Source organism: Dermacentor andersoni, chromosome 8 (genome assembly GCF_023375885.2).
Source record: "Dermacentor andersoni chromosome 8, qqDerAnde1_hic_scaffold, whole genome shotgun sequence".
NCBI lineage: Eukaryota > Metazoa > Arthropoda > Arachnida > Ixodida > Ixodidae > Dermacentor > Dermacentor andersoni.
Window position 1 is genome coordinate 75867392 of NC_092821.1, and position 23402 is coordinate 75890793.

Sequence of the window (23402 nt, forward strand, 5' to 3'; positions counted from 1 at the left end):
GGTCGTGAAGAGCTGCGCGGATCTCTGGCTCTCGAAATTCTTCATCAAGTGTCGCATTTGTCTCTCCAGTATAATCTCCGTGTTGGACAACGGGTCGTTGGGGGAAGTACTTATCTCGCAGGCGTATCACGAGCTGTTGATCACTCGTGGTAGCCCATCCCTTGTGCAAAGGGCGGTGCAGGTTTGCTCACTGAGCAGACTTGCTCTGCCTTTCCCCCAAGAGGTGACGAAGGAGATGCCACGTGCTGCCATTGTGGAGCTGCCCATCGACTGCGTTGCGGATGTCATACCACTGTTGGCGGCTAAGGTCCGGCAATGATCTTGCTGGCGATAGATGTGTGCGAACTTCATACAAAGCTTTCGGTTGTGCCGTTGCTTATTCCATCTTGCGTGTAGTGATGTCTTGGCTTCCCAGAAGTGGGTTAGTCGGCTGTCGATCTTGTCAACCTGGACTTCGGGTGCGACCGTCTGTGTCGCCTTGTTCATGTCGTCATTGAGCATCTCCACACATGCGTTGATGTAATCGATGGGTCTCCTCACCTCTGTTCAACTCGCTGCCTTCGGAATTTGTCCCAGTCTATCGATTTGAATACCTTAGGACGAGATGATGTACTCGTGTTTCTATGATCATGTCGTCCCTACCGGTATCTTAAAAGGTATTGCATCACGTTGCTTGAGGGATGTTTTGAAACGCCGTCAGGTCCGGCGTCCTGTCCCGTGCAGCTGATGTGCCCGTGCGAGTCGGTGCCGTGGGATCGGTAATAAGAGTTAATTCGGCATCATGCAGGTCCTGCCACAGGCGTCAACCTTCGGTTGTAGGTTTGCGCCCACCAAGGTAAGTGCCACTCGAAACAGAGAGAGGAAACGACCCTGCGTGAGAGCCGGATTACTATATACGTTGAGTAGAAATACCCTGTGTTTCCCTGTCCTATTGGGAAGGAGCTTTACAAGCACGTGTTCCACATGTGTGCCGCGTACGCTGTGTCCTTGCACTACTTTCTCTTTCCTAATTAAAATTTCGAGTCCGCGATCAACTGGAATCGACGAGGCATGTACAGTGTGGGCCGCAAGCTTTGGTACGGTACCTCTTGTTTCCTGTATCATTATGACGTCGGGTTTGGGTAGCGCGTGTAGGACCTATTGTTGCAGCAGTGGTTGCTTCTTAGTGATGCCCCGACAGTTCCACTGCCACACCACAAGCTCGTTAGTGGGGCTGGCAATCGTGGTGCTGTACTTGTGCGTTACCTGAGATAGGGCGAGGGAAGAATGACTATAGGGCCCATGGTGACCATCATTGCTGTCCCTGGTCGAAGGTCTAGGTGAGTCGCGATTTTGTCTATATGGGTTTCCGCTCTGCCTGTTCGAGAAGCGAGGTTATTGACCGCAACGCCGCTTTTGCAGGTCCCGGTGTGAATTTCAGAAAGCAGCTTCCTCACTTCTTCTTGTTCTTTCCGCCAGTCATTTATCGTGACATGTGCTTTGTCCCAGTAACTTACTGTTAATTCGAGCTTGTCGAGCTGTTGAGACTCGGAGCTGGTCGCCGCGCGCTTTGCGGGCTGCGCCGCATTGTCGTTACCATTCGTGACGGGAGTGGGGACTAAAGTAGCCTTAGGTATAGATGGCTGGGCCATCGACTGTTTAATCTCGCGCATCTTTTTGGGTTAACTGCAGCACGACCGTGCGTGACTGTGCGTTTTCGCGCTGTACTGCTTCTAATGCCACATCCTTAGGGTCCATCTTATTGCTAGGTTCTGAGGCAGTAGCTCCCTGAGCCTCGCGTCTTAGCGAGCTCTTAAGCGCATCTGCCCAGCTCACCTTCACAGGTGAGCTGGGCCCTGGCGCCGGGCCCTGGCGGCGGGCTTGCTTCGGACCCCGCGAGCTCCAACGACCACGGCTCGGTCCGGGGGTTTTGCTGCGCGCCCGGCTCAGAGGCCTGCTGTGCCGGCGGGATGAAGGCCCCGCGGCCGCGCGAGACCGCGCCCGGCGTCGAGAGCGGGGGGCCGGTGCGAAATGTTCGTCGTAGTTCTAGTGCTGTGGCTCGAGGGCGGCCTCCGCTGCTGCCCTCTGTCGGTCCCCGCGTCGTTTCTTAACGAGATAGGGGGTCTTGAATCGAGCCTTGCAGGTCTTGTCCGCTGTGGGATGTGCTCCCCCACAAAGGCGACACCTTGGCGTGCATGTGTGATTGCAGTCTGGGTTCGAGGCTCCGCAGCCTCTACACACACGGTCTTGGGGATCCGGGCAGACGTTCATGCGATGGCTGACGCGTCCACACTGGTAGCACACATCAATCTGCTTTCTGTAAAAGGTGCGCCTGAGCATTTCACCCCCGTAATACACCCGTGTTGGGACCTGGCCACCATCGAAGGCGATGATGACCGACGTGGTATTGCTGAGCCTTTTGGCCACTAAGGCATTCGGGTTCCTCTTGTTTACGACATTGAAGTGAATGGCCTTGGCGTCTTCTTTGAGAGGAATGCCTCGGACGACTTCCTTGGCTGTATAGTCGGGCGCAGTTTCATAAGCCCTAATCTCGAACTGGTGCCCGTCGACCTCAAAGCTCTCAAGTCAGCGGTGCCGTTCTGCATTAGAAGAGTGAGGGGTACTCACAACGATGATGTTTTGGTGCATATTTGGGCAGAAAATGCCTTTCATGGAGTCTTGGGGAAGTACGCTTGCTGCCCTATGTATATATATATATATATATATATATATATATATATATATATATAAATAGGGACAATGCGAGGCGGACGATTCCGACTGTGGCAACGCTCAAGCCACCCCGTGGCCTGATAACTTTGTGGTTATCACGTGGAAGGGTGCGCACTTTCCCAGCCTTCAAAACTTGCTTCTTGTGAGTGCTCGGGCGTCGCTGCGCTTTCTTCGTGCCTCCAACGCCGGCTTGGGAGGCTGATGCAAGGTTAGGGTTAGCGTGCTTGCTCCCAGAAGAAAGTCCTTCGCGCTGGCCAATTGTGCACCATCCTGCTTCTTCGGAAATTTCGGTGGGTCAGATATCAGTTCCTTCCTATTGTACTTCCAGGGCGGCTTGAAGAAAGTCGACGCGCAGCCATAAGTGCGTCTCATGTAGCAGCCGGAGCGCTAAGCTTAGCAGTAAGCTTAGCTCGGCGGTGCAGCGGCTCGGGAGAAACAGTCCAACTAAGCGGCGAAAAAGCAGTTCCCAGATTGAAGACTAATATCGGTAAAGTCCGGATAACTTGCTGGAGATGACGGTGTAAAATTAGAGATATTTTGTAAAAACACTGCGAAACCATTTACGAGAGACGCAGTCGACGTGAAGTGCATCTGCTGCCTCTACCATTACAAGAGCAGCGTGACAGTGCACACCGTACTCTGCTACCACAACTAACCACGGCGGCGCTGGCTTTTTGCCCCGAGAAAGATGGCGGCGACTAGCTTCAATTTCGGTGAGCCACCTCTACTCCAGAAGTTTTAGCATATAACCTCCTTGTTCACATCATGTAACGGAAGTCAATCGTAGACCTCGGCACAAAACACTTTCGTCTTAAAATTGTTTCCACAGTGCATTCAACCGGCGCACCTTTACTCTAATCGTGCCATATTAATGTATACCTGAAAGCTCCGCGAAATCAAAGCAGCTACAAGGACGAGGAGGTGGAAAAAGAGAAGGAAGGGCAGGGAGGTTAGCTTGTCGAAACACCAGCTGGCTAGCCTATGCTGGAGAAAAGGGGCGATGGGAATCGTAGGTAATAGGAGAGTTGAGTTAAAAGAAATCAAATCAAATCAAATCAAATCAAGTTTATTCATTACAAACAAAGAAACGGTTACATTTTCGCTTTACAGACGAGGGTCCCAAAGTCGAAGACTGTAACCGGGACCCTCGGTGGGTAATTATAAGAAAAAAAATTACATAGGTGGCAGGACAGAAATAAAATTTATAGAATGTACACTAACAGAAACGAAGAGCTCTAGTGCAACAACAGAAAAGTGATTATGATTACAATGTACTGTACTACTAACAAAGATAAAAATAATATCGGCGTACAACAGAACCTTTAAATTATCTAAAGAAGGAACAGAACGAAATAGAGAAAAATATGATCGGCAGGCCGAGATGAACATGAAGTAAAAATATAAGTGTGCTATAAATATACATATACAAAATTTCAACAGACACAAAAAAACATGAGAATACATAAAAAGAAGCATTATGAACAAAACGACTAAAGGCAACAGCAAGCATGTGAACAGCAAAACATAACAGAAATAGTGATAATAAATAAAACATTTGGAACCATAATTGCGTCACTGCGTCAAAAGGAACTCTTTAAGGGATTTTTTGAAGGCATAGAATGATGTGAGTGATTTTATGTTTGATGGTAAGTGATTCCATAAAGATATGCCAGCGAAAGATGATGTTCGTTTACCATAGTTGGTACGGACACGAGACAGTAAAAAATTTCTGTTAAAGGCAAACCTAGTTCTATTGTAGTTATGTAAATCATTTAGGTTAACGAATTCGTAAAGCAATTGGTTGTTAAGTAACTTGAAAAATAAGATTGTTAAATTATATTGAAACACGTTCACGGTCGTTAAAATGAGGTTTTGACGGAGCAAAATGGATGCATTTGACTGACGAGGACTGCTAGTAATGATACGAATGGCTTGATTTTGTAAATGCTGAACTGATGACAGGCGGCAATTGTACGTGTTGCCCCAGGCAGCGATTCCATAGTTAATATGACTATGGATAAAAGCAAAGTAAAGTGATAAAAGAGCCTTGCGAGAAAAGAAGGCGCGTGCTTTTATTAGGGCGCGAATGCCAAATGCCGTTTTTTTCTTAATATTGTTAACGTGGGAGTCAAATTTGAGGTTAGCGTCCAGGAGAACACCGAGGAATAGAACCAAGTCACCGGGTGGAATTTGATGAGCACCAAGTGTTAACGCTAGTGGAGTAGTTAGGACCCTGTGACCACTATTGAATATAATATGTTTAGTTTTCTCTGGATTAATAATTAGGTAATTACTGAGACACCATTCTATAACGCCAGTTAGCGCAGCATTTAACTTTGATGTTAATGAGATTAACGATGTGCCTGATAATGATATGGTGGTGTCATCGGCGTATAAAACGCAGTGAGATGAATGTAAAAGGTCGGGTAAGTCATTAATGTAAATAATAAATAGTAATGGACCGAGAATGGACCCCTGGGGTACACCTAAGTTAATTATTTTAGTTTGAGAAAGGGCACCCGCTACAGAAACCACGTACTGTCTATCCAACAAACAGCTTTTTAATAGAGTTAAAGCGGGACCAGTAATATCGTATGCTTCAAGTTTAGTGAACAAAATGCTGTGGTTAATCGTGTCAAAAGCTTTGGTGAAATCCAAAAAGACAGAGCCAACGAATTTACCACAATCTATAGATTTCTTAATAAAATCGGTTAAAGAGAGCAATGCTAAGCAAGTAGAACTTCCGGAACGGAATCCGAACTGACAGGGATTAATTATACTAAATTTTTCAAGGTAGTTATTTAAACGTTAGTTTAAAGATTAAACTAATCTTTAATTAAAGCACATGCAAGAAAGCATGTGCTTTAATCTGAACAAAAGTGGGATACGGTGTGAGTGCTATAACATATATATGTGTGTGTGTGTGTGCGTGTGTGTGCGTGCGTGTGTGTGTTGTTAGGAAGGCCGCTAAGAAAGGTGAAATATCGTTGCGCCATGAAATGAAAAGATTTTGCGCTGCCAGAAACCTTCGTTGAAACTATAGAGCAGAGAATTGTGAGAAAGAATATATTAGCGAAGCTAGATGTCGATAGTGTAGAGCAATCTGCAATGACATGTTTCGTTTTTTCAGTCCCACCCGTTCTGGCGAAACAGAATCTCGCCGTTCAAGTTTTCGCTGCCGGGGACACAGGTTTGGTGAAATGGACCAGCGCTCAAGAGAATGCAAACAGCACGTTGCAGCACGCGGGCTACGTGCTCACACTTATCTCAAGTTCCGAGACACTCACGCGAGACATCGACCGGCACGCGACGGCTACCAAGTTGACGGCTCTGGTGCCTGGCAGAGAGTACCGGTTGTTCCTGAGGCCATTTTACACGACTCAAGGAAAAGCTCAACATTGGCGTCGTTTCGCAAGACCAGGAACAGTCACCTTCCAGCCCCCTCAAGGCGAGTGCGCTGCGTCTATTGCGTCAACAGCCTTACTGCATGCGATTATGCTGACTAAAGACATGATTTTCTTTCCTAGCTGGTACATTTAATGGTAGCATATCGGCAAGCGCCAGCTTTGAGCAAAATTATATTAAGCAACGGAGTAGGTTTGTAGCCGACGAGTGCCAGAAATCAACGTGCAAAGAGTGAGAGATGGACGATCACAGAATGCCCGAAAGAGCATTACGGCACGTCACAAGACGCCTTGACACCAGGTGAAATTAATTGTTTCTGTAGTAGGCGATCTGATGCCGCCCTCTTTAAATCGCGTAGCTTGATTTGGCTATTAACGCGAGAGAGTTATGAGCCCCATGTCGCAGAAAATACGGCGTCGGTGTCGGCGACGATGTCCGCACGAGAAAAAATGAACCCGAACCACGCATTCGGATCCACGCAGGCCCTTCGCGTGGCGCATTGGCGTTGCTGAACTAATTGAATTTCCCAAAGTAAAATGCGTCAGTAAAGTACGACGGGCACACGACCGTGAGATTGTAATTCGAATATACAAGAAAACATAGTTCTATTAGGCGGAAACTCAAACACAAACCGCTTTTCCAGCTGCTGCTTCAGGTGTGTCTTAGCAAGAGCGGCAAGCCCCAGAAAGTTCGTATTCATGCGTATCATTCGCCGCTAGCATTTCCAGGGATACGTTGTGGTTACATAAGCTGCACTGGCCGGGAAGCGAGAGAACCGTCAGGGATTTTTGAATGCTATTGCGTTCCACTCTTAAAGGCGAAACTCAAGCGTCCTCCAAATTTTTTTAGCTGGTTTTCCTGCCGATCTGCACATGGGACTTGGCGGAAATGACATTGTGTTGCAAAGCAAGAGGCCATGGGCTTGACTATCGGTTGCGGCAGCCGAACCTCTTTGTGGGTAAAATGGCCAAAATCGCCGTGTACCGCATGTTGCGTGCGCGTTGAAGAAGCCTAGATGATAGAAATTAATCCGGAGTACCCTTCTACAGCGTGCCTCATAATCATATTGGGATATGTTGGCATGTAAAACCCAAAATGTAATTATTATCCTTTCTTGTGGGAGTCATTGTTGGTTGCACCTTTACCGCCGATACAAAGGCACCGATACAAAGAGTGCACACAAGCAAATGTGAACCCTTTGGGAAGTATATATGCCACATAACAATAATCGTCATCTGTCCTGCTTGCGTTTCCTTTCTTGAAAACGCTGCACTCACTACATTCCTGTCGAGCATGCTTTGTCATGCTAATAACGCGCATTCCGCTAGTGATTTGGAAGCACCGTGCTCGCAGCTTCAAAGAAAGGAAATACGGACAAGACAGATGAGTATTGTTGTGTGGCAAGATGCAATCAAAAGGGTGTAACTTTGTTGAAGAGTGTGGCTACTCTGGAGCAACATAATTTCACAGCGGGTACGCCGCTGAACGCCATCAATTATATCGCTTCTAGGTAATCGTGCTGTCACGTGGGACCTTCGCGTCGTCTAAAGGCCAAAGCTTTACACTTGACCGCGCTTGCGCAAGTGGCGAGGGACGAACCGTATGCGTCCAAACGAGTCGCGAGCACAGATATCGGCCATTGGATGCCTCGCGTTTATAGGCCCTCTCCCTCAGTGGTGAGTGTGGCATATGTTTTTGGCTCTGGGAGAGAAGGAACGCAGTCGCACTCCATGCCAGCGCTCACAGCCCTCCCACTGCTGGAAGCAAAACACGTGTCACAAATCGGCTTACACGCATCGCTGCCTATACTAACACCACACCGATGGGCTTGTAACGGCACCGTTCATTTCACGATCACGTACAGGTACAGCGAGACCCGTTTCAAGATATTCGCTCAGGCAACGATATGGCACTAAGCGCATCATATGTTCTTCAAAGTATTTTATTAATAAAGCACTAATTACGGCTTAATGAAGAAGACTTCGCCAATTCACATACATTGACAATTATGGGTGATGGTATGAAAACAAAATTTTCGTATTGCTTCCATCAACCCCGTGTTTCATGCGTCCTTTTGCTCAATTAATGAGTGAAGCAAGTACTGTATTTCGAAAAGAATGCCTCGTGGCTTGAATAGCAGCAGATGACATGGAGTAGGGACGGGTTGAATAGAAGTAGCACTGGCAATCCAGCCGCAGGAATATTTACGGTTATGATGGAGAACCGAAATCTCCTGCGCGTACACCAGAAGCGGCAGCGTCATTCTTCTACCTTCGTTACTTCTTGAAGTGGCTCGATACTCAGAGTGATTGACAATTGAAATTCAGCCGGAAATTAGCTAGTGTCTGTGTGCCTCATGTTGTCCCTGTTTTAGCTTTAAATATTCAATGTACTAGCTTTAGAATACGTACTGATTACCATCGTCATCATCAGGCTATTTTATGTCCACTGCAGGACGAAGGCTGCGATCTGAAATTACCCCTTTCCTGCGCCAACCGATTCCAACTAGCGCCTGCGAATTTCTTAATTTCATAACCCCCCCTAGTCTGCCATCCTCGAATGCACTTCCTTTCTCTGCGCAGCCATTCTGTAACCCTAATGTTCCACCGGTTATCTAACCTACGCATTACATGATCTGCCCAGCTCCATTTCTTCCTATTTATGATAATTAGAAATTCGGTTATCACTGTTTGCTCTCTCATCTAAACCACTCTCTCCCTGCCTCTTAACGTTATGCCTAACATGCTTCGTTCCATCGCTCTCTTCGCGGTCCTTAACTTGTTTTCCAGCATCTTTATCAGTCTCGAATTTTATGCCCCACATGTTAGCACCACTATAATAATTCTATCGCTCTTTGCGCGGTCCTTCAGTTGTTTTCGAGCTTCTTCGTCAGTCTCCAAGTTTATACCCCATATCTTAGCATCGGTAAGCTTTAGGTTGCTACTCTGCACCATACTAGAGATGCGATTATCGCCCCTGTACTAGAGAGCGCCTCGAAAGCAAGCCTACGTGCTAGCAAGGCGCCTTACTCTACAGCCACTAAAACCGGCAAATTTCAAACAAGTGCCTGCGTATACATAATGAACAAGTTGTACGATGCCGCTTAAAAATTAGTAGGGTTTTCGTGAAACAGCTCGTCGAAGTTGTGCGCTCCCTTTATGAGCCAATAAACGTAATGTACCATGTGCCCCAGGTAACCTGTGCAAAAATATAAATATGTGCTATACACAACCAATGTAATGTTGTTTTTTGTAGCCTGGATCAAGTCAGACTATTTATTTTTGCATTTCCTCTAATTGCCTAGATATCTAGGTATCATTTAATGAAGAGCTTAACAATTGTGAAAGCAACTCTGTCGAAGAGAATATGGTAGACCACCCTGAAAAATTTCTGTTACAGCTGGTTGTTGTTCAATAAGTGCTACCTCGAAGTTTTTTTTCGAGCCTGAAAGAAAACACAGAACAGAAAGGAAGGGCGGCGCCAAAGTCGCGCAGTATTTTACTTGAATTTCTCGTGCTTTCTTGAGCGTCTATATAAAGCGAATCTTTACATGCGCCATGAAGCTCAAAAAATCGGAAGGCACTTAAGCTTCGCCTATAAGAGTGGAGCGCGATAGCATTCAAAGATCCCTCACAGCTTCTCACGCTTCCTGGCAACTGGAGTGTATGTAGCCGTTAGGTTTACCGGAAAACGCTGGCCGCGAGCGATATGTACGAAGGCGGGCTTTCTGGTAGATATGCAACCTGTTGCGAGGGGCGCGATGCCACGGAAGCGAGCGCCAGCTGGAGGTATTGCAAGGAACCGGGCGCGCCGCTCCGTGACCCCCTAGGCACCTGCGTGCCGGTGCCCGCGCGAATGGCGGACGCTGCACCTGGTTTGTGAATGGTAGAAACGATGGAGAAGGGTTCCTTTGAGTTATCGCGTCACATAATTATGTTTTCTGTTGTAGTCAAATTACAATCCGAGAGCTATCATATTGTTACGTAGAAAGACGCAGACGAAAAGCTATATACAAGTATATTTACAAGGCAATACGCCGCACTTGACAAGAGGCAACAGCCCGCGCTAGCCTCTAATCATCGTCGTCGTCTTCTCGCTGCTCGCCTCTTCGTCATTTTAAACACTGTCCCGTAGCACTACCTCCGGCGGCAAAAGCGCCGTCCCGGAGCGACTAAAGGTCGGACTCGGAAGCAGTGTAGTAGGCTTTGAGCCTACTGACGTCCACGACATCACTAGAGGCCAGAGTAGAGGACGAGGTTGAGTTCACAGGAGCAATTTCGTACGTCACAGGCGTCACCTGGCGCAGCACGTGGTAGGGCGCTGTGTATCGCGAAAGAAGCTTTTCTGAAAGTCCGACGTGACGAGAGGGCGACCACAGGAGCACGAGCGCACCAGGCGAAAACTGAACGTCACGGTGGCGGGCGTTGTACTGACGCTGCCGAGTGGTTTGCGAGGCCGTCAGTCGAGCACAGTCGAGCACAGGCAAGCTGGCGTGCATGGTCGGCGAGGGCGATGGCGTCGCGTGCATACTCGCTTGTTGAGATCGCAGCAGGAGGAACTGCCGTGTCTAGGGACAAGGTCGGTTCGCCACCGTGCAGTAGATAAAATGGAGAAAATCCGGCGGTGTCTTGCCGGGAAGAATTGTACGCAAACGTGACGTAAGGAAGGGCAATCTCCCACTCGTGGTGGTCCTTGGAAACGTACTTGGAGAGCATATCGGTAAGAGTACGGTTTAACCGCCCTGTCAGGCCATTGATTTGAGGATGGTATGAGGTAGTCAGCTTGTGTTGAGTGGAGCAGGAACGCACAATGTCGGCGATAACTTTCGAGAGGAAGTTACGACCACGGTCAGTAAGCAGCTGTCGCGGGGCGCCATGCACTAAGATAATGTCCCGCAAGAGAAAGTCCGCGACGTCGGTGGCGCAACTGGTAGGCAGAGCTCGCGTGATAGCGTATCGGGTGGCGTAATCAGTTTCGACGGCTACCCATTTGTTCCCAGAGGATGACGTGGGAAAGTGACCCGAGGAGGTCTAATCCAACACGAAAGAACGGCTCCACAGGGACGGTGATCGGCTGGAGATGACCGGCAGCTAGCACCTGAGGTGTTTTCCGACGCTGGCAGGGATCACAGGCACCAACATAGCGTCGGACGGAGCGAGCGAGACCAGGCCAATAGAAGCGGCGGCGGAAGCGGTCGTACGTGCGGGTTACCCCAAGATGTCCTGCAGTGGGTGCATCACGCATATCAAAGCGCACAGTCTGTCTTAGATGTTTTGGCACGATAAGAAGAAGATCAGATCGGGCAGGGAAGAAGTTCCTTCTGTACAGAATGCCGCCCTGAAGGACATATCGACGAACGGATGCGTCGGTAGGTGTAGAGCGCAGACGCTCGATGAGTGCTCGCAGCGACGGGTCTCGGTAGTGCTCATCGGCGATATTAGCGAAGGCAGACACAGAGAAAATGCCGTTGGCGGTACTACTATTAGGGTCATCAGGCTCGTCTACCGGGTAACGAGACAGGCAGTCAGCGTCCTTGTGTAGTCGCCCAGATTTGTAGGTGACAGTATACAAATATTCTTGGAGGCGTAAGGCCCAGCAACCAAGTCTTCCTGCAGGATCTTCCACTGAGCATAACCAGCAAAGCGCGCGATGGTCTGTAACAACGGAAAAGGGTCGGCCATATAAGTATGGGCGGAACTTCGCAACCGCCCAAACTAGGGCCAGACACTCACGCTCAGTAATGGAATAGTTGCGCTCCGAGGGTGAGAGGAGCCTGCTGGTGTAAGCGATAACACGGTCGTTGCCACGCTGGCGGTGGGTCAGTATTGCGCCAATTCCGTGACCACCGGTACGGACTTCGGTAGGTGCAGGAGGATCGAAATGGGCCAGAACGGGAGGCGTTGTGAGAAGGTCGATTAGATGCGAGAATGCAGAGGTCTCGTTATAGCCCAACTGGAAAGGGGCGTCTTCTTTCAAAAGCTCGGTTAGTGGTCGTTCTGTGGCCGCAAAATTTTTCATGACACGGCGGAAGTACAAACAAAGGCCGATGAAGCTGCGCACATCCTTGACACACTTAGACACAGGGAAGTGCGTAAGAGCATGGATCTTGCCTGGGTCCGGTTGCACTCCTTTCGCGTGAACGAGATGCCCAAGGACGGAAATCCGGCGACAGCCGAATTGGCACTTCGATGCCTTGAATGGCAGACCGGCTCGACGAAAAACGTCCAGGACTGCTGAGAGGCGCGCGAAGTGCGCAGCGAACGTTGGGGAGAATACTACAACATTGTCCAAGTAGCACAGGCACGTCGACCATTTGGAAAAGTGAAGAAGGGAGTCCCTCATGCGTTCAAAAGTGGCAGCAGCGTTACATAGTCCGAGCGGCATCACTTTGAATTGGTAAAGACCGTCTGGTGTGACAAAAGCAGTCTTCTCGCGGTCGAGATCGTCCACGGCAATCTGCCAGTAGCCGGAGCGAAGGTCAATAGTGGAGAAGTGGCGAGCACCGTGGAGGCAGTCAAGGGCATCATCAATCCGAAGTAGGGGATACACGTCCTTTTTGGCGACCCCGTTAAGGGGCCGATAATCCACGCAAAAGCGCCATGAGCCACCCTTATTTTTGACCAGTACAACAGGTGACGCCCATGGACTATATGATGGTTCAATAATGTTCTTGGCAAGCATTTTGCGAACTTCTGCGTGAATAACTTGACGCTCAGCCGGTGACACTCGATACGGGCGGCGATGAATAGGGGGGACATTGCCGGTATTAATGCGATGTTTAACAGCTGTAGTTTGGGCCATAGGTTGATCGTTAAAGTAAAAAATATCGTGGTAGGAAAACAGAACGCGCTAGAGCTCACGAGCGTGCTCAGATGGCATGTCGGGCGCAATCGTATTCTGTAAGTCGGTGATGGTACAATTTGCCGACTGCGATGGTAGAGGAGGATCAGCTGAATTTTCGTCTACTGCAATAGATGGTATGAGTGATCTTCGAATGAGTAAAGCTGGGCCAGAGACATCCCGCGTGGCAGCACTTGTGTCGTCAAGCCAAAATTGACCATTGGCATGCAGACGCAATTCGCCGTAATTGATGAAACTGTATGATGTACTGTGATCCCGTGTGTAAGGAGGACGTCTTGCATAGGAGCCGCGATGTAGTGACCGTCGGGGACTGGTGGGGATGACACGAAGTCAACGTAAGTCTGTGCCGAAGGTGGCAAGCGAACGAAGTCAACGGAATTGAGGCGACTGGGGTGTGGTTCAGAGGGATCCAGAACAGGCATGTCAAGGCGGAGAGTACTGGCGGAACAATCGATGAGAGCAGAATGTGTGGAGAGGAAGTCTAAGCCGAGGATGATGTCGTGGGGACAGTGGGCGATGACTGTGAATAGCACGATAGTGGAGCGATCGACGAAGGAGACGAGGTTGGCACACATACCAATTACAGGGGCTGTTCCACCATCGGCGACACGGACAACAGGCGTCGTGGCGGGCCTGATTATTTTCCTGAGCTGCTTACGAAGGTCAGCGCTCATTACCGACAAATGCACCCAAGGGTCTATGTGTGCAGATACAGAAACACCGTTGACTTGCACGTCAAGAAGGTTCAGATGAGTGGGCAACGTCAGTAGAGGATTTGGCGGCGTAGGGAGCAACACAGCGTCACCTCGAGGCGCTGCACCGTCTAGTTTTCCGGCTGGGAGCGGCGTCCGAAGGGAGTCGGCGAATAGGAGCGACGGGGCTGGGGGGAGTGAGATTGTCGTCGTTGGGGCGAAGGCGAACGAGAATAGGGGCGGTTCGGCGCAGGAGAATCTGTGGCGGCATTATCGGAGCGGGCAGCATAGGGACGAGAAGGGCCACCTGGGGGGCGAGAGTAGGGAGTATAAGTAGACCGGTTCGGGGAACTCCAGCGACTAGGTAGGCAAGGCAACCGGATAGACGGCCTCGATCTCACGCTGGACGATCTGGGTAACATCGCCAGTGTTGGTGGGACGGGTAGCGTCGGCACAGGAAGATGTCGCTGGGGTGTTGGGCAGACGGGCAAACTGCTGGTCAATACGTCGGCTTTTAGCGAGTTCCAGGCGGCGGCACTTTTGTATAACTGCATCCACCATCGCCAGGTTGTCAAAAACGAGCAAGTTGAAGGCGTCATCGGCAATGCCTTTGAGGATGTGGGAGACCTTGTCGGACTCAGTCATGTGTGCGTCAACTTTGCGGCACAGAGCCAAGACGTCCTGAATGTACGTGACGTATTGCTCCTTTGACGTCTGCACGCGGCCGGATAACGCCTTCTGCGCGGCAAGTTGGTGACGGTATGGGTTGCCGAACAAGTGTCGGAGCTTTCGCTTAAGCGAATCCAAACTGGTGAGCTCATCTTCTTGCGTCCGAAACAAAACTCGTGGTGTGCCACCGAGGTAAAATACTTCGTTGGCGAGCATGATAGTAGGGTCCCACCGGTTATTGCGGCTGACGTGTTCATACAGGCTGATCCAGTCCTCGTTGTCTTCCCCATCTTTGCCCGAGAATACGCCAGGATCACGGGGAGCGGGGAGAGTGATGTAGCTCGTCGAAGTGGCAGCAGCTGTCAGAGCCGGCGGAGTTGAGTTGTCGTCGCCGGGAGCCATGAAGGAAAGCTGGACGTACCGTCCACTGCGAAGCTCCGCGACGAAGTACAAGGAACGTCCACCTCCACCAGATATGTAACGTAGGAAGACGCAGACAAAAAGCTATATGCAAGTATATCTACAACAGAATATACCGCACTTGGCCAAGAGGCAACAGCCCGCGCTAGCCTCTAATCGTCGCCGTCGTCTTCTCACTGCTCGCCTCTTCGTCATTGTAAACACTGTTCCGTAGCAATAATTATAGGTGGTGTGTAAGTGATAGTTTACGATTCTTTCACGTGTTTTAGCTTCAGAAATTCAATTCGTTCAATAAAGTCCTTGCGTCACATGGAGGGCCTGCGTATGGATGGTTTGGAGATCTTTTCCACGGGTAAATCTCCCCAAGGTTGTCATTGGCTCTTTTTAAGCAGACGCTCTTTCGACGATGGTACCAAGGTACCCTTCAGTGACTGTCTTAGCAGGAGGGCGATACATTGATAGAATGGCAGCGCACAAGATTGTTTACGTTGTCATGGCAACAGGAACAGTAGCCGCACGGCACCCCCTCACCCTGGCGCTCTTAGTTTTTTTCTCTTTGTCGTGACAACCTGCTCCGCTTCTTTTCCACCATTTTCCATGCCCTGCGCACGTTTAATTTTGCTTTCTTTTTGCCGTCACAAGCTTAGCGATGAGGGTCACGGACTCTTCTTTAGTATTCTTAGTTGTACCATTGTAAAACGTGACGTGAGTTGTAAACCATGACGTTGTTTTTGAAGAACTCGCTTTTCTTAAAGTTACCTCTAGGACGGCTTCGGATAAAGCAGTGACAACTTGTGCAATGTGTTCTTCATGCTGCTGCTCACTCTCGGAATGTACATTGATGTCGTCTACATACACTTTGCACAAACGAACAATAAAAGGCTTCAGATTTGTATTCATCATCTTCTGAAAGCAACTGGGCGAGTTTTTATAACAAAACAGAAGACGATGATAGTGATAAATGTCAAATGGAGTGACAAGCGCGGTTTATTGCTTGGTCTCTTCTTCTCTTCTTGAAGTGGCCTTTACCAGAAGCCTTTTCACAGATTTAGCCTGGAAAACCAGGCACATAAGCCTGTTTCGTTAATGATGCTGTCTATACGAGGCATTGGAGATGGAATTAGATGTGCCTGTTTATTGAACGCTCTGTAGTCACTGCAAAGCCCAACGCTACCGTCTTCTTTTGCGGCAATGTTGATTGGTGATGCAAATGGCGAAACCCATGGACGGATGATTCGGTTCGCACCTGTCATAAATTTGAAATGATCTTCTTGGGGTGTACAGACACAGTGTCGTCCCAATGAATGTTTAACCTCAATGATTTCATGTCTGAGAGACAGAGAAGAAAGTCAGCAAGGCCAGAACTTCGCGTTCTGCGACTGATATTTTACCATCAAGCTTATCAATTTGCAATGATCCTTTTCACGACCGTCAAGGGCTGATCTACCTGTATATGTCTTCTGCAATTACTCTGCTTTTCTTGAGTAGTGATACTGAAGCTCTATTTTCGAGATGAGCTCACAGGTTCTGTCCGTTCACTTCAAGTTGTATGTGAAGTAAACTTAAAAGAAAGCAGTAAGGCGGTCTCGTTTCCTTTCGGTTGAACGCACTGAGGCTTTGGCGTCAATTGTTTCTGTTTTTACAGTGTCGATCACTGCAAGGCGCCACCGGGTCCCGAGTCGGTCACATGAAGTCTAATGTTTGCATTATCTTTAAGTTGTGGTGACCTTACATCCAAGTTGCTGGATGAAGAATCTGACTGTCCGTCAAGATCTGGCCGCATCTTACAGCTCCATTCACAATAGTAATGAGGGAATACTTGTAGCAACTCTAGTAGTTCCTCTATAGTTTCTGGTCCTTTTATTTGTGCATGTCATTGCAAATCTCTTGGGAGAGCGCGAATTACAAACGCTAAGCCTCATCTTGGTGGGAAATCTGGCTCAGCAAGTCCAAGTCACTGCTTCTGCAGAAAGTAGTCGGGCGTGGAACTAGACCTAAAACGGTAAACGAGTGCCTGGTTACATCACTCTACGTCGTTTCTTCGAAATGTTGACAAAAAGCTATCTTTCCAGATGCATCAAATGTCGCAAACATGCTCTAGGAAGCGCAACTCATGCCCTTTTCTCGCTACACTACTCAGAAATGATCGCATGTTTAAGACCCGGTCTTGGTCAGACAGCCACCCGTTGTGTTTCGCGGCAACCTCATAAAATGTGATCCATCCTTCTGTGTTATCGAAAACCCGTCAAAAGTTACTGGCCGTAAAATTTTAACTGGATGGTTTCTCTTGTAGCATAAAGCCGATAAGAGAGCTTCCACCATGACATTCTGTTGCGAAAATTGTTGTTGTTGCATTGCTATAGCCTGAAGAATTGTTGATCTCTTGTCATACGACACTGCACGACCGAATGGTCATCCGAGTACCAGTTCCTTGAACAGGCCTACAGGGATATTCACCTTCGCCGAACTTCATTTAACAAGCTCTTTCTGCGACACAAAAACTAGATCAAGAACAAGATCCAGGAGTTCAACCGTTGTTGTCTGCCCAGGTAGGTTGACTGGAGAATTATCCTGGACTCGGTAGTCTTTGAGTACCACTCGGTCGTTGAACCGTTCACGAAAATAGTCGCCCACATTGTTGTTCACTTGTCCGCTGCGCCAAGAAATGGAATTAGCCCGCACATATAAAAGAAATCAAACAAGCGTCATGTCGCCATTTCTAACTTTATTATTTGTCTCCTTTATGTCCCCTGCCGCACCCCCCCCCTCCCGCCCGATGTTCTCCGACTTCTTTTATGGTACCCTTCAGGCCTCATACGTTGTCGCCTGGATTATGGACCAGTCGTATATCTATCTGCAATGCCAAACGCACTGAAGATACGCGATACTGTCCATAACTTAGGGCTCCAGTTAGTGACGGGGCTTTTAGAATGAGCCCCGTTCCGAGCCTGTATGCTGAGTCAAACAAGTGGTCGCCCAATTGGTGTGGGTCGTATTGCAGCTCATGTACTTCTTGAAGGCCACTTCTGAGGGGCCTAAACATCCGCATCACCGCGTGATTATTGATGTGGGATCAGCTGCCCTGCTTTTGAGGCAACCAGCCGCAAGAGTGCCTGTGTCACTGCGTATCCGAAGCCTAGTTGATAACCATGGCATCTCGCTTTTTGACAATCGAATAATGTCACCGATGCGCCCAACACAATCACGGCTGTGGCAACACATCGAATGTGACACATCTTTTCTTACAATATATTGACACGCTCCCGAGACATTAATACGCACTCACTTCTTAGAATTACAAGAAAAATACCCCTGCCCTGAATTTAAACGGATGCTTTTAAATCTCCTGAGAAAATGTCCTTTGCCGCTTTTGGGTCACATTTTTGGGGGCTATCAGTGGGCCTTAACCGACAAATGAGCATTTTTACTGCAAACTGTCTTCAATAATGTCGACTGTGAAATAAATCAGAAAACGAAGGCTTAGCGGAGCTATAGTATATACAGATTCCCTAAGTGTGGTAAAAGCAGTGACATCCTTGAAGAAGCACAAGAACCCTGTACTTGATGAACTATACTCTGACCTTTGCATCGCATATCTATCCAATCACTACATAACATTATGTTGGTTGCTTGGCCATAGATGCATTGAAGGAAATGTGCTCGCTGACCATAATGCCACATCCGGCCCCCCTTGGAGCCGCGGGTAGCAGTGTCAAACCTCGATCTAAAACCTTTCCTGCGAATGAAGTTGAAGTAATAGTGCGAACGAGAGTGGGATACAGAAACGCAAAATAAACTGTGCTCTATAAAGCCCCGAATAGGTCACTGAGTCACTGGAAAGAAAGCGAGGCAAACTGATGTGATACTCACCCGACTTGTATTTGGGGCGCACTCTTACCTTCTCAAAGGAAAGGAGCCCCGCGCTTGCAGCGATGTGGGGAAATGCTTACTGTAGTGCATGTCTTAATAGTTTGCAAACAGAAACTCATGGCAAGAAATGTTTTCCTCAAATTTTTTTATAAGTGCATTCCACTACATCCTGTGCTATCTATAAGAAGAGAACCATTATTCAAAAAGCAGCACAGTGATGGCATTCCTCTGTGAAGTTCCCACATTCTATATTATACTAACTAATATGACATGTTTACAGGCCTCTCTGACTTGGAAGGGAGGGAGTGCTATGGTCTCATAATTGTTGCTGGTCTCACTAGACCAGATTCGGCACGTGTATGACTATTGTTGAAGCAAAGCGATAACATCCTGCCTTGAATAACGAGACACCAATTCATACTACCGCATGATCATTCGCAGGCACTGTTCTCACCTTGGCTATCTCTGACCACTTGAACTCTTAAACATTTAATGCCTGACTGTACATGCTCGTATTTTCATAGCATATCTTTTAGGCTTTTGTGGTAATTTTAGGCCCATTTACAGCCCCACCATATACGCCATCTTACATAGCACCATCTTACAGCTTTATTAACACTGTTCTGGCACTCTTTGCCCCCGATTGGCCCTTGTGCCATTAAACACCACAAATCGTCATATTTATGTATGCGCACGGGTGTACACCTGTTTCTCTCCAAATATCTGTATCCGGTGTGAGTCAGATGTGTGGTAACTTTCTTGGCTGTCACTACTTCCGCCTGCCGGCAGAAGTAACAGTATCGGGCCGTAGTATTTTTAAAGCTGGATCCTTAGATCTTTCTTGCCAGGTAAACCTTGTAGGCTACGTTTTACGCATTGTCAGTACATTTATATTGAATGTTGCACAATGAATAGTTATTTCCTTTTATAGCACCGAACCAGGCTGCTTGATACCAAATGAATGGTTATTTTCTTTGATATGTAGGGGAAGAAATCGGAAATGAACCTCACAATTGGGTGAGATAACGAAGACATAAGTATGCAATAGATTTTTCACATGTATTCAACCACAAAATTTTTATAGACTATCCTTGTCTTCCTACTTATAATTCTACTGTAATATATTTTGAATTATGTGCCATCTGCGCCGACTTGAGGGTCATACGTCAAAGCAGCGCTCAATCACACCCTTCTGCATGTCACCGAAACAAAGTTTGTTCATTGGAGATGACGGTCATAGGCGGCCACGGTATCAGCAGCCACATATTCTTCCATCGTGTCTTGTTGATGTTTTGTATTTTTTTCTACTCGCAAACTCACTACTACCTTTCTTAAAAGCAGCAAAATCAGTTTGATTCGAAACTCAATTGCAGAGGATTCTTTCATCGACGACAGCGACTTCACCTGTCCGGGAACATCAAAAGTCATCCCTCACAGATATGTGTGCGACGTCGACAAGGAATGCCCCCAGCCACCTACCGAAATCACAAGCCCTGACGAAAGCACAAAGATTTGTGGTGAGTTCGACATTCACGATGTCGTTTACATGGGCACTATTATAGGCAAGTACACTCTCCTTACCTGAAAGGAGCCATATTTACTTTTGAATGTCTGAAGGAAATATATTGAAAACCATGCGCTATCACAACATAAGTGAGACGGAGTATGTTAATATATACATCGATGTGAAATCGGAGATCCCTAAAAGATGGAATGTGCTGACTTTTTGGACCTTTAATGGTATTGTAATTTCTATCAACGTATTAAACTATATACTTTAATGCTGTATATCAATGCAAGAACACACACATATATATATATATATATATATATATATATATATATATATATATATATATATATATGTGTGTGTGTGTGTGTGTGTGTGTGCGTGTGTGTGTGTGCATGAAAGAGACGACAAACATTTTGCAAGTAAGACGTGTAAACACGGCTTACTTCTAAAAGATTCGTCGTCTCTTCCCTGCATATGTTACGTCGGGTCCTGCGTGCTGAACTTTGAAGATGCAGCCATATGACGTAATAGTTCCGCAAACACCGGCAAGGTGGAGAGAGGTAATTAATAAAGGGAAAGTGGGACATCCACCCAAGCGTAACCAAGTGCTACAAAGGAAACCCATACAGGTTCCTCTAATGAAAAGCTTCGCATTTGAAGAAAAATTCGTCGTGGTCCGGGACCGAACCCGGGACCACCGCCTTTCCGGGGCAGCCGCTTTACCATTTGAGCTAATCAGGTGGATGGGAGATGTCAGGCGAAGTCGAATTTATCAACAACTGGGAAGCAAAAGAAAGAGTTTGACGTAATAATGCTAAGGAAACCCGCAAGGTGGAGCGAGGTAATTAATAAAGGGAAAGTGAGACATCCACCCAAGCATAGATAATTAATACAAAGAAAATCCATACGAGTTCCTCTAGACAAAGCTCCACCTTCAGGGTTTCCTTTGAAGCACTTAGCTACGCATGGGTGGATGTCTCACTTGTCCTTCATTTAAAACCATATATATATATATATATACATATATATATATATATATATATATATATATATATATATATATATATATATATATATATATATATATATATATATATATATTCACACATGCACATGTTTATCTTTATCGGGTGACCACGTTTCACCGCCTAAAAAAAGTTATTGCACAGTGCAGGACGCGCTTGCATGTATATCAAGTTTCTGGAATATTATCGATGGTTCCATCCGCTGTGTCTGTGACTGAACATTGTGTAATCTGATTGCATGTGTGCACAACGCGAATAGTGTAGAACGTTGTGGAAGACACGCGGGTACCAGCGATTACTCTGGAACATTCGACGACTGATGTATAAAAGCCGACGCGCTTGAACTACTGATCAGATTTTCGACGGTCGCCGAGTGAGTTCGCCGCTATTGTTGTTCTTTGAGTGTAGCCTGGTTTTGAGGGCACAAGTTGGCCCAATAAAACGCTAGTTTCGTTACTCGCAGTTTTTCTGCTTCACCGTCACTGCAACGTGACTATATATATATGTATAAACAGATCACTTCACCGGCTGTTTCTTAATTCATAGGCAGCATTTTGAATATTTGGCAGAGGTTTGGATGGTAAATAGCCAAGCGCCCCATAACGGTACTAGTGTGTTCAATCCGCGAAACGTGCGCCGTGTTAAATTCACGCGAAGTTTTCATCAAACTAAAGTGCCAATATCACGCGTTTGTACCAGCGCGTACGACTGCCTAAAGAACGAGAAACCACAACACTTGCTCAATGCACACTCGAGCCTCTCGTGACTCTCGTGTCTCAGATCGCGCCTCGTATAACTGCCGCCTAGTCCCCAAAGCCGTCGGCGCTTGAAGCTCAAACCAAGCTCAAGTGAGCATAGCTCAAACCGATGCCCATGTGCCAACGTGCTATTGTCCTCTGTACATACTAATCACGGAGCTGCAGCAAACCTTTGGCATTTGGCAATTGTTGCGGCGTGTTACGTCTTACGCACTCTCTTCGAGTGGGGGCATCTCGAGATGTATTTGAATAAGCCAAGCGATAACACTTTAGTGCGTGTAACGTTGCGTGCACCGCGAAGATTGTTTTCACAAAATGCCTGTGACAGCTGCGAAATTCTGCTGATGTAAATTGCTTCACCGCATGAGGAATATATTTAATTTTGATCAGATTTTTTTAACAAAAGCCATTAATGCGCGCTGAAATGACATTTCCTTCAAAGCTCATATTCTCATTTCAGTGGACAATAGTGGTATTAGTTTGTTTTTGTTATGCTTTAGATTCCTGAGCACCTCAAATTATATTTTTTAATGCATGACGGAAATAAACTTCCGCTTAAATACGTAATTATGACAATGTTTAGTTATTCAACTTTATATTTATATATAGATGAAGAAATCACACAGTTGCAAAGCCGTTATAAGCAAAATACATAGAGTATAGCAACATTGCAGCTTTGCTTATAAGTGCCATTCTGACAACACCCGAATACCTGCTGCTCCAGTAGACCGGAAGCACTACCTTCGGGATGCATGCCGTATCATTTTTGTTTTTCTAAAACGAGCTAGTTGAGCACATTGGCACACCTGCAATCTGTCAGAATGACACTTGTTCGCTAAATGAAGTCAGTTCTGGTACAAAAGGGATGCCGTGTACTGTTTGTCAAGAGCAGGTCATCGCAGTGAGCTTCCCCGTTTGAGTGCGACGATGATATTTCAACATGTTCTTTTTCTCACTGTGTGACAATTCCGAGAGCGCTTCGGCGACCTTTTCCCAAGGATCGGCCGGTAATCTCAGGGTGGGTGATAAGAGATATATAGTATTGGTGTAAAACCCGTACCCGTCTGAACGACAGGGTTCTCTCACAGTCAGCGTGGAGCCACTGCTCGGGCAGCTCGTTTAACAGCTGCGGCAGACGAAGCACTTCCACCGGTTGCGTCTCTCATTATTCAGAAAGGATTGGCTGATACTATTTTGTATTAAGATTATATGTCACGTGGTAGTGACATTGAAGATCGGCACAGCCCCGAAACTGTGAGTTAGAAATTTACCTCTCTATTACACTTACATGTGCCCAGCAAAACAAGTAACACTCAAGCAAGACGATAGCGCCGACCAGTGTTAGCGGTCGTCCAAAATCTGACCTGCGGATCAAGCACATCGACTTTTTACATTACTCGTCGAGGGTTCCAGTGTAATTGCTTGTGCTCACATAGCTTCTCGAACGTGCTACAGAATTCCTGTAGCGCATCCAGTC

At 47.3% G+C, this 23402-nt stretch overlaps 1 protein-coding gene across 1 annotated transcript in view; it reads left to right on the top strand.

Annotated features, from left to right (window-relative positions):
- Positions 1-23402, top strand: part of LOC129386778 (uncharacterized) — a 74928-nt gene that overhangs the window by 15670 nt on the left and 35856 nt on the right. Inside the window, exons 4-5 of the mRNA XM_055074977.1 lie at positions 5843-6160; positions 20003-20146. Coding sequence (XP_054930952.1) covers positions 5843-6160; positions 20003-20146 — 462 coding nt within the window. The remainder of the gene's footprint in view (positions 1-5842; positions 6161-20002; positions 20147-23402) is intronic.